At 39.8% G+C, this 12242-nt stretch overlaps 1 protein-coding gene across 3 annotated transcripts in view; it reads left to right on the forward strand.

Annotated features, from left to right (window-relative positions):
- Fbxo15 (F-box protein 15) overlaps positions 1-12242 on the forward strand; it is a 123177-nt gene that overhangs the window by 56859 nt on the left and 54076 nt on the right. For 2 of the 3 annotated variants that reach the window (XM_004861960.3, XM_004861959.3), the window contains one exon: positions 6442-6809. The exons of the other annotated variant lie outside the window; for it this stretch is intronic. In XM_004861960.3, the coding sequence (XP_004862017.1) occupies positions 6442-6711 (270 nt within the window). In that variant the 3' untranslated portion in view covers positions 6712-6809. Of the gene's footprint in view, positions 1-6441; positions 6810-12242 lie in introns of those variants that run through there. 3 annotated transcript variants of the gene reach the window in all.

Consider the following 12242-nt stretch of genomic DNA (forward strand, 5'->3'; position numbering starts at 1 on the left):
TTTTTTTGAGACACAGTCTCCCTTTGTAGTTCAGGCTGGCCTTGGACTCACTATGTAGCCCAGGCTGGCCTTGAACTCTCAGGCATCCTCCTGCCTCAATCTCCTGAGTGCTAAGCTTACAGGAGTGCACCACCATTCCTGGTTCTCTATACCAGTTTAAGTTTTATTGCATCTATAAGTTCTTGTTCCAGGATATAAACATCTTAAGTAGTTGAGAAAAAGATTAGCCACATGGACAGGAAAGTTGATTTATTGCTGAGAATTGGTAGGGAAGGAGGGGGAGGAGGAAATGAAGGGGGAAAAAGAGGGAGCAGGAAGAATGTTCACATATAGTTTATTTTCTTCTGTGATTCTGTGCCTTGACTGCCCCGGGTCTCATTAGCCTCAATCTTTATTTGATGGAATGAATAGGATTTCGTAGTCACAGGAATGAGCGAGCTCATCTCTTGGACACCTCCTTAGGAATGTTAATAATGATGACCACGACCACAGGGAGTGTTATGGATTATTATCTCCTGGACCACTTGGTGTTTGATACAATGAGATGTCTTACTCATCCTGTTTATTTGTAAGCAAATGTTTAATCTTTGGTAAAAATCATGTTTATGACACTCAAAGGGATACTATTTCATGTTTTTAAGAGCACAGACATTATAGACCTACATGGAACTTTGATAGACCTACATGGGGGTTATCATAAAAACTATGTACCAAAATAAAATATTAAAACAAAAATAGATTTTAGGGGGGGAGTGGCTGGGGATTTAGCTCAGTGGCACCATGCCTGCCTTGTAAGCGCAAGGTCCTGAGTTCAATCCCCGGTACCAAAAAAAAAAAAAGATCTTGAGGACCAAGGAAGGCAGAATATAAATATGACAAAGGATCAGGATGATTCTTTAAAATTTGTCCTCTTTTTTCCTGGTGGTTTAGAGCAAGATAAAATGAGTCATTTTCTCTGTATTGGAAGGAAAAAAAGGAAATATAGTAATGATACCAAGAAACAATGCTTTACTAAAAACAGAGTCTCCCACAGAACTGTAGGAAAGGCAGATGAAATCCTAAAAAAGCATTTTTAGCAGCAAATGCATCAGTGCATTTCTTATAATAGTTCTCACAGAGGCTGAAATCATAGCCTCAAATCCAGACCCTCTAGTCAGCTGCAGGCCATGGTTCTGTAGGCTGCTAAAGTAGTGGGCCTAGGTACACAGCTGAATCTGAAAATAAGATTTGGAGTTCTTGAAGTAGGGAGTGGAAGGCTTAGCTCCAGATAGTTTCCCTGTGAATTCCTTCTTTTGGATGGTCTCTGGGAGAAGGAAGATGGAGAATCGTGCAACAGCCTGTCTCCTCTCAGGAAAGAGGGTGAGTGGATCAATTTGCATTTGCCTTTTGTATATGGAGTCAGTATTAAGACTAATCTGTCCCTTCAGGTTTTCAAAGAAAGAAGACAGGTAAATGATGGCATATTCTTTGCATTTGCCATGCAGCTCAGGAATTTTCCTTCAGTATGATCACCTTAAGCATAGTGAATCAATAAAAAATATTTTAAGAAATACTTTCAGTGAGTTAAAGACTTTTTTTTTTTTAAAGCAAGGGCATAAGATAGAAAAAGTTTCTCAGGTCTATATAACTACTACAAACAGAGTTAAATGGAAACATCCAGAAATTGTAGACATAGCCTCTGGTATGACATCTTCTAATACTTTAAATACCCACCTGAGCAAAGGCTGGTAGGAAAATCCATTGCCCAAATCTGATTCTAGTTTTCACGACAAAAAAGAGGGAAAATACCTTTAATGATAAGGGCAGAGGATGATGCCTGTTGCATTGCTTTCTTTAAAGGGACATGTGGTCCTGACAGGGGTCTCTGGACTTCACTGATCCCGTAACAAAATTCCCCAGAGCTCAGGAGTGCAGTTACAACCAATACTTGCTGGCACCAATAGGAAGGATCCTGAGCTGGTGTTCTTGGAGTCTCGCTTTAGGAGTTCACACATTGACGTGGTAGACTGTTTAACTTTAAAAGCAAAACAATCATAAGCAGACTAGTCTTTTTTTAAAGTCAGGTTATGATACCAAATTCATATCAGTAATGAATCCACACAGGACAGTTGCTTTATGGATGGTTACTGTGCTGTTTTATGAAGTCATTTTAGATAGCCAGGCTACCCTATCATAAGCAGTTCTGCTGCAGTCTTCAGTATAATTCACAATAAAATACTCTCCTGATCTGTCTGTTTTCATTTCCCCTCAGAATTTCTAACTGATAAATTTTCTTTTGGTAAGGCTTCTCTTGTATGTCTTCCTTTACTTTTTTCTTTCATGCCTTGATATTTTTGATGTTATTTTAATGTTACTTCTAAATCTATATGGAACTTGTCATCAATTTTAATTTAAAATAGATATTTTAGTATAGTTCTTAGGTTCTGTTTTATGCTACAGCCTGAAGTCATGCTGAAGTTCATGGCTTCAGGATGTGAATGGCTGTGCCCCATAAGAAGGGCGCTTTGGCCACTCTACTCAGTAGTGTTGAGGCTGGCTGTATGAATGTTTAAGGTGGCTGGTGCTGTGAGAACGAACATGATTGAAAGAGCAGGGCATTCCCACATGGGCCAGTGCTGCAGTCTCCCAGACATTGAGTTTTGAACCTGGCATATTTATAAGGACAGGAGCTAACCTGAGCCCTGCTCTCAAGATGCTGCAGTCTGCCCCTCCTGGTCCTTGTCCTGCTGACTGGTCTTCAGTATGCAACCATGTCATGTTCTTTCAGCCTTTTGGCATATGCTGTTCCCTTTTTTCCTTCTTTTTTTGCTAACTTAACTCTTGTCATCCTTTATGACAAGCCTTCATTTTATTTATTTATTCATTAGCAAATATTTACTGGTTACTAAGGGCTGGACTGAGCTAGGTGTTGGGGCATAGGAGGTGACACCAGAAAAAAAAACACTACACACAAAATATGGTGCCTCCTCACTATGTTTCTGGGCTATTGAAATAGGAGTGTCTGGGAGACTTCCTTGAGGGATTGGTGTTTTGGTTTTTTGGGGGTTTTTTTTTGGTACCAGGGATCGAACTCAGGTCCTTGCGCTTGTGAGGCAGGTGGCAGAACCACTGAGCTAAATCCCCGGCCCAAGGGATTGGTGTTTGAAATGAATTCTGAAGGTCGAGACAGATGAAGGGTAAGAGAGCATTCTCAGGCATGACCTTTTGTCAGGGGGGCCATGGCATGTTCGTGGACTTGAAAAAAGGCTGATGTGGTGGCACACACAGATGGCAGGAGGAGGCATTGCTTGAGGTTAGGGTGGATGGGCAGGTGGACAGAGGTAGTCCTTATAGGCAACAGGAAGTAACTTGGCTCTTTATTGAAAGTAGCAGACACTGTTGAAGGATTTAAGCTGTGAGTAACATGACCGGAGTTGAATTTGATACAGATTAATCTCCTGAATACAGATAATGGGAGTGAATGGGAAGAAATCAGTTTCTGTTGTGGGTCCTTAAAGAAAGGGCAGTTTGGTGCCCTAGTCCATTTGGGCTGCTGTAACAAAGTATCAGGAGGTAGATGGCTTTTAAATAATGGACATTTATTTCTCATAGTTGTGGAGTGTGGGAAGTTAGGCTCAGAGCACTGGCAGATTCTGTGTGTGGAGAGGGTCTGTTTTTTGGTTCATGGATGGCACTTTCCACTGTGTCCTTGTGTGGTGGAAGGGGTGAGGCAGCTCTGTGGGGTCTCTTTTCTAAGACCACTAATCCCATTCATGAGAACTCTGCACCCATGACCTACTCCCCTCCCCAACCCCCCACCTCTCAATACCATCGTGCAGACCATATATAGACCATAGCACTTGGACTAGGGCAGTGGCAATGGAGAAAGATAAATTTATTTGAAAGATAGGAGATGAAAACTGGCAGGATTTGGGGATGGGCTACACATGGAGGGTCAGGGGAAGGATGTTCCAGGACAAGTCCCAGGTTTCAGATATGCACAACCAGACAGTTAGTGATGTTTTCCGTAATCCCTAAGGTAAGGAGTACTAGGAGAGTTTTACTGGACTGATCATGAATTTGGATGTAGTCATGCTGAATTAATTCAGTGGATATTTGAAACATCTAGGATGCTGAGCAGGTACTTGGATATTTAGGCCTGGAGCTTAGAAAGCTGATTCTGCCTGGAGATAGACTTGGGATTCACAGGCACACATTGGTTATAGTTCAAGTTGTGGATGTGGACATATTCCATGTAGGAAGAAGGATTATATATAGTGAAACTAGGGTTTAAGGCCAAGCTGTGAGGAGCTCCAGCAATGGGGCCTGGTAGAAAGCTGCAGAGTGGTGGCTTCTGAAAGCATTTGGGAGAACAGTTTTCCACCTAGAATAAGTAACACTAAATGGTGCTGAAGCAGAAATTTCAGATGTGCATTGCACTTGGTGGCCTTAGGAGGAAGTGTTTTGATTTGAAGACAGCAGCTTGCTGGTTGGAGTGGGTTGAAGCACGAGTGGGAGTTAAAGATGTGGACAAATCCAGGAAAGACAGAGAGAAGTCTCTGTGTAAAGGGAGGAAAGAGCCAGGGATTGGTGAGGTCCAGGGAGATTATTTCTCTCGCTGTTTGTCCAGTATGGGAATTACTTGCACATGTTTAAGGCTAAAGCTGGTGGGGTGGTGGAAAGTACCCACTTGAGTCTGAAAGGTTGCATCCTTGAGATAATGGGGATGAGCTACAGTCCAAGTTTCTGGGCCAGATCAAATAGGATTGGGTTAAAATAGATTAAAAACAAACATGCATGTAGGCAAGGAGAAGGCAGGAGGAGAAAAGCAGCAGGTTTGTGGCTTTGGTGTTGGAAAGATAAGGAAAAGTACCTTTTTCTATTTTTGTGAAGAATGAGGTAATCAGTAGAGGCATCCTGAGATGAGTGGGGCATAGAGGGTTGAGGGAGAGGATGAGGATTGGGAGAGTTGTTCAACAAGGAGGACGTGAGCCCCCAGAGATGTACCACAGAATCCCTGATACTGAGCATGGCTGTGGCTGCTCAGGGAACCCATCTGCTCTGTGCATGCCTCCACCACACACTGGACACTCACATTCAGTTAGGGAAAATAATCAGGCTCAACCAGGGCTGGGTTAGGCTAGACCTGGATGCCAGGTGTGATAAAAGAGGGGCAAGGGAGGTGTGTGAATCAGCAAGGGCGTTAGTCCAGTGAAGGGCAATGAAATCTTAAACTGGACGAGAGGAGGGCTAAGAAAGAATTGAGGGCTGCAGTACAGGGTTCATGGACAGTGAGTGCTCTTCCAACATTTTTACATTTTCCATTCCAGTTTACCTACAAACACACATATTCATGTGTCACTAAAACAGACTTCATAAAATCATGCTTATACTTAATGTGTGCAATGCATGCTGATTTTTTGTGTTTTATTTTATTTCAACGTATAGTTGTGCCCCACTAAATGTGATTCAGGATACACTAATGAGTCATGGCTTGCAGTATGGAAATGCCGTGGGTGACACTGAAATACAGCCATAGTGGGAGTAGTTGAGTTAGTAAGCTGGGAGATGAAGAGCTCAAAAAACAGGTGTTACTGTGTTGATTTTGGAAGCAAAGCATTTATGAGAAGTCATAATCATGACTTAGGGTCATAATAACAGGTAACATAATAACAAATAACAGGTGAAGTCAAAGAGTAGATCATGGAAGTCAGTAGCTCAGGTATTCAGAATCCAGTACATTACATGGCTCCACTAGGATCCTTAAGTGGGTGGAATCACTCAGGGCGATGGTGAGACCCAGGAATGAAAGAGACACAGGAGCAGACAGTGAGTCTGGTGCCACCCTCTTCAAGAGAGAGGGGTGAGCAGGAGGTTGATATACAAAAGAGACAAGGATGGAGCAAGGGGAAGAAGTGAAAACCCTGAGCCTCAAAGAAGCAGGAGCTTTTACAAAAGAATGTCATGTGACATGTGTTGGTGCATGGAGATCCCAGGAGGACATCACCACTGCTTTCCAGGGCACTTTGGGTCCCCTGTCTCTGAAGGACTGGCACCACTACTACATCTTTGTCATTGTATAACATCTATTGCCTCTAGGCCACAAGCATGGGGCAAAGTTTACTCTGCATCTCAGGTTCCAGCTATAGACTCTATGGTACTGAAAGCTCCTCAGTGGCTCACATGTCTGCAGGAGTAAGTATTAAGTGATGGGACCCAGTAAGTGCTATTCATAATCTAGGACAGTGGTGGTGAATCTACGGCATGCATGCCTCAGCGGGCTGTTTGTATTGTTGAAAGCTCTAATAGGTTCACCATTGCTGGTCTAGGATATATAGGCCACACAGTGCCAATGGTATTATTCTGGATTTGATGTCACATCCAGCATTTCCAGTCAGTTCTACATTGGTGCAAATCAGGTCTAACTGGCCATTTTATCCTTACATTTATGTTTGTTTTTAGAGTTGTTCTTTCATGGATGTGACTCTTCTGGATGAGCACAGGAAGCCCTTTTGGTGCTTGAGCTCTGCAGTCTACATGAGGCCGGCTGTCTGCCCCTCGGATGGTCCTCATTTCTTGGGACAGACATACTATATTGACTATAAGGATGTGGAAGGAAGAGTGCATGCAGAACTGGTGTGGATTGAAGAGACAGAAGAATATTTCATTGTCAGCCTGGTCCTTTACCTCAGTGTAGCAAAAATAAACCACTGGTTTGGAACAAAATACTAAACAATAGGTGGCAAAGTATTGTTGCTAGTTAGCTATTTGTTTTTGACTAACAGCTTTGTTCTTGGTATTGAAAGTTAAATAAAGCATATTTATAGTAATCTCTGTGATGCCTTATTTTTGCAACAGAAATTATGACTTACATGTCATTTCTAAGTTAACATTTAGAAGATTAAGTTAAATTTTAAAAAATAGTACATCCTAATGAAATTTCATGTCAGACAAAAAAGGGAAAACGTATTTACTTCTCTTCTGCCCTTAGTTTAAAAAACAAGTCTATCTGAGCATGTGGTCATGCGATTAGTTTGTATGTGGTATGTTTGTGTGTGCATGTGCACACCTGTGTGTGTGTATGTATATATGTGCTGTATAGATGAGGCTTTGTTTTTTCTTAATTAGCAAGAAGCCCAAATGAGAAGATACGCTTAAATATAAACTTCATGGTATCCATTAGAACTGTGGAAAGTACTATGCTCACAGCCTTCAGTCGCCATATTAGGGTTTAATAAAACAAAATAGAGAAATGGTGAAATTGATGAGGAAAGATAGAGATCATCAGAGGGATTATAACTTAGAAAAGAATAGTAGAATACAATTAAGGCACTCAACTCCTAGTTCTCCATTAGTGGGATGGTGATAGATTAGTTATCAAACACTTCCTCTGTGGGAATATTTCAGGTGAACTGACAGATAAAGTGCACGTGACTTACGAACTCGATCGATTCTCAAGGGCTGGTTATAACTCAAGTTGGTTGTAAGTCAGTACAGCTGAGATTTGGATGTTTACCTGAGTACACACTATAGATAGCAAGAGGCAGATGAATCTTCCATTAACCTAATCAACTCAAGTTTGTATGTCAGGCTGGTTGTAACTTGATGGTTCACTGTATACAGGGATCAAATAGTGGCAACATGTATCCACACGTATGTTATTTTAGGCCATTTGATTCTAAATTTGTTTTGGATTTTATTGATTGTGTTTGATCATATTTTTATTTTCCCCTAAAGTTATTCTCAGTGGTTTTTTTATATTATACCTTATTTCTCCTACTCAGGCATGCATGATTAAACCTTTTCATTCTTCTCCTTTTGAGCATGGCTGTTTTCCTCTTTTGAGGTATGTATATGATAGTATGTGAGAGTATATAGAATTAAGGGCTCGGAGATAGTAAAATTTGGGAGTAATATTAAGTTCTTAGCCAAAGAACCTGAGAGAAAAGATTCCTGCTGCTTACACAATCCTCACCTTCCTGTGTCCTTGGCCTTGGGCCAAATCCCTTGAGAAGACAGTAACTTGAAATCTGTATCAGACCTTGGGAGCATAGGGCAATGTCATTTCATTTGCCAAAGAGTGAATGTAGAGTGCCTGCTCCATAGAAGTAGGAGTTGGGGATGAAGGAGACTTTGGCTTAGCAGTGCCAGAGATGAGGACAAGAAGACAATGAAAAGCAGGTGGCACTGCAGAGCCTGGATATATAGTACTGTTGCAGATAAGTAACTTAATTAGATATCTTGTAGGCAGTTAATTCAGGGCCAGCCCGGGAGGAGCCAACCTGGAGGACAATCAAGACACAGTCACTGAACACCAGAATTGTAAAAGGAGAGAAACTACACACGCTTGTGCTTCCCCTGGGGATAAATAGCAGTGATTGATATTCTAAATAGGTATCAAACACCTGGATGGAGGGGTCAAGGTCTTAACCCAGCCTTTCCAGGAAATATCCCTGACCCCCACCCTTACTGAAAAATCCTTGTATGCTTGCTACATGACTTGCTCCCCCATTTGATCCCCATTTAATCAATATTACCTGGGTGACTGTACTTGTAATCTTATTGATTGGTCATGGTTTTGTCCCACCTCATGCCCACCTTGTAAATTTCCATTGGGTCTTATAGTTTTGTCTCACTTTGTACCTGTCTCACCACATGGCTTTGCTGTATAAAACATCTTTGAAATGTGGGGTGAGTGGGCAACTCACTTTCTGGTCCCCCTTCTGTCTCTTAGAAGCTTTCTTTCTCCCAATAAATTTTTCCTGTTCTTAACCTCCAGTATTCCTAGAATTCATTCTTTGATTTTAGAGAACACGAACTTGTGTTTCAGACACCTAGTAGGTTTGGGAGTTATATCTCTTCCCCCTATATCAGTACCATGGAGCCAAGTGTGGCTTGTGGTAAATCTGAAAACAATCACAAGACCATGTGTGGGGACTCCCCTAACTCACTGGCTTTGGTTGTGTAGGAACTAAATGTCCTGAACGTACTAGAAATGATACAGAGCCAGAGAAAGAGACCTGTTCTCTTTGCCTCTAACAACATTTGAATGGAGTTGGGGAACAAGGAATATAATACATGAGGAAAGCTTTTAGGCCAAGGCTTGTTACAACCCTTGTCAATAGTGGAATTTAATAATGCTTAATGTCTGTCTTTCTGTCTAGACTGTTAGTCCTTGGACCAGGGGCTATGATCCTTGTCCACTGCTTCATCTCTAGCACCCAACAAAATCCTCAGGCTGGGGATTTAGCTCAGTGGTTTCGCTGCCTGCTATGCAAGCACAAGGACCTGAGTTCAATCCCCGGTACCAAAAAAAAAAAAGATTCCAGGCTCATAATAAATGCTCAATAATTGTTGGTTGGATCAATGGGGACAATTTTAAGGAATATACCAGCATTTTTGGAAGTGTGAAGTGGGCAGAATGAGTCTGCAAGCCCCTACATTACAGAGAATATTTACACCTTTTTGTTGCTGTTACTTAAAAAATTTTTTTTGGTACCAGGGGTCAAACTCAGAACCTTGTGCTTACCAGGTAGACATGGCACCACTGAGCTACATCCCAGCCCTAAATATACCTTAAAGGGAAGTTTGTTGGGTAATGAGGTCAAGGCAGGGGAAAGAGTATTCAAAAAGCCACTGTGTGGTAAGTGTTCTGTCAAAGCAAATACACACACCTCATGTGACTGACTGATTCTACAAGACATTCCTGCCTTCACGTGCACTTTCATGCATATGAGACAATATTGAGCTTCTTAAAGCTGCTCATTTTACCAAATATGCTATGAATTTGATTTTTTCTTCTAGAACTTTTCATTCCCAAATTTGCCTATTTGTTTTAAACGCCTCGTTGGAGAGCCACCACCTTGAGGTTTCCTGTGTGCATAAGCTTTTATGGAATCTTGTCTTCCTCTTTCTTGATTTATATCATTTTTCAGTGGTGCACATTCTCCCATAGTTTTCTATGAAAGGCTGATGTGGGAAGTAAATTTTGAATTCATAAACTTCTGAAAATATTTGATGGATAGTTTAACTGGGTATTAAATATAGCAAGAAAAATACATCTTCTGGAACTTTGAAGACCTTTCTTCATTGGCATTTGTCACCCTAGCATTGTGATGAAAATAATAGAAATACATACATAACCATTTAACTTTTATTTCCTCCATGCAATTTGCTTTCTCAGCTCTCTCTGGAAGCTTTTAGAATTTTCTCCCCTGGTATTTTGCAGTTTCAAGTTGATGTGCTTTGGAAAATGTCTTTGAATTCATTATGGGTCATTTTAACTTAAGAACTTATGTATCAGTTCTAGATTTTTTTCTTCTAGAATCTAGAAGTACATTCATCTTTATTCTGTAACTTTTACTAATTACCTCATACATTCTTGACTGATCCTCTCAAGTCTTTTATATTTATATTCACCTCATTTTTTCCTTTAGTCTTTTGTTCTGCTTTCTGGAATATTGTCTCAATTTCTTTTTCAATCTTCTATTTTTTCTTTTTTCTTTTGATGATCAGATCAGGCTTTTACTTTATAGGAACTCTTTTTTTGTTGTTCTTTGAAAATTTTTCTCCCAAAGTTTCTGTATGTGTTTTATAAATGTGATTTTTTTTTCTAAAGCAGGGGTTTGACAGGTAATAGTTTAGCTTTCTTGGGATGTATTGCTGTTGCAGTTACTCAGCTCTGGCACTGTATTGTGAAATTATCAATAGCTGATCTGCAAGTGATTGGGCATAGGTTGTGTTCCAAAATCCTTTATTTACAAAAACAGGCAGCAGAATTTGGCTTTCAAGCTAAAGTTTACCAATTCCTGAAGAGAAGTTTCTTAGGCTATTTTGTTTTTTTAAAAAAAATTTTCATCTTAACCATTTGACAAAACCATAGTAATGATAGTTTGGGACAAGAATTATCAATGGGTGGTAAAGTTTGTGGTTGAAAATATAAGATACAAAATATTGATATAGTGTCAAAGTTTTATGCCGCAGATACCAGTAACAAAAGAAAGGATAATAAGCAGGGCATTGTAGTGCATGTCTGTAATCCCAGCACTTGGGAGGCTGAGGCAAGAGGATCATCATGAGTTTGAGGCCAGCCCAGGATATGTAGTGAGTTCAAGGCCACGTTGAACTACCTAGTGAGACCCTATCTCAAATAACAACAACAAAAAAGAATAGTAACTATATAGTGAAGGAACCTGAAAAGATAGCAAAGTATTATCTAGTGATTAAATTAGCATCAGTAGTGGCTAAATGATTGTCTCCTTGTGACAACATAAGAAAGACACATCATTGCATCTGTGGCATTTTGCCAAAAATATGACATGGGGGAAACATTACACAGATATAAGTAGAAGGACCTTGTTCACTTACATTTATATTTTCATCCTACTTTTCCCTTCAAAAGTGTCAAGGTCATTAATGACAAAGGATGTCTTCAAATTGGAGGAGGCTGGAGAGTGGGGCAAGTGAAAGTAATTAGATTTCAGATCATAAAATGACAGTGATGGAATCATGAATGAAGTTTGAAGAAAGGTTTTAGGTTAGAGAATAGTATTATATCAATGCTAATTTCCTGATTTTGATATCAAAATGTGACATGATAACAGGAGACTCTGAATGAAGGGTCTATGAGAAAATTTTGCCATATTTTTGCAACAGTTTTTGTAAATATGAAATTGTTTCAGAATGAAAACATAAACTAAAATCATCTCTATCTTTATCATGCTTCCTGTGTATTTTAGTTTCCTTTTGTCTATTTTTCTTTTTTTATCTTCAAGTTAGTTCCATTTAATTGTTTCAAATTAATTTTATTGGTACACTTTAGATAAACACAATGATAACATTCATCATAGGGAATTTGTACTTGTACATAATATATCTTGATTCTTCTTTTTTCCCTAATCACCTCCTCTCCCTTCAAACCTACTTCCAATCCTTATTTACAAAAGCTATGTTTCAATTGTTTTCTTCTACTCCTGATTTTTCCCTTTCCCTGCCTTCCTTCCCCTCTCCTCCTTCCCTTGTTTCCCTTGCCATTTGAGCATTTTCTTCCCACTTTCTGATATCTGTTATACATTGTGGTCCTTATTTACACTTTCAGTTTCTTATACTAGAAAAACAATGCATTATTTAAACAAGTGTCTGATTTATTTCACTTAAGAGTATGGTCTCAAGGTGCAGCCATTTACTTAGAAATGTCTCAAGTTTATCATTTTAAAAAATCTTTAATTTTATTGGTACATTTTAGGTATATAATATAATGACAT

Source organism: Heterocephalus glaber, unplaced genomic scaffold, assembly GCF_053883595.1.
Source record: "Heterocephalus glaber isolate CG9 unplaced genomic scaffold, H.glaber_assembly_v1.0 deba00000331, whole genome shotgun sequence".
NCBI lineage: Eukaryota > Metazoa > Chordata > Mammalia > Rodentia > Bathyergidae > Heterocephalus > Heterocephalus glaber.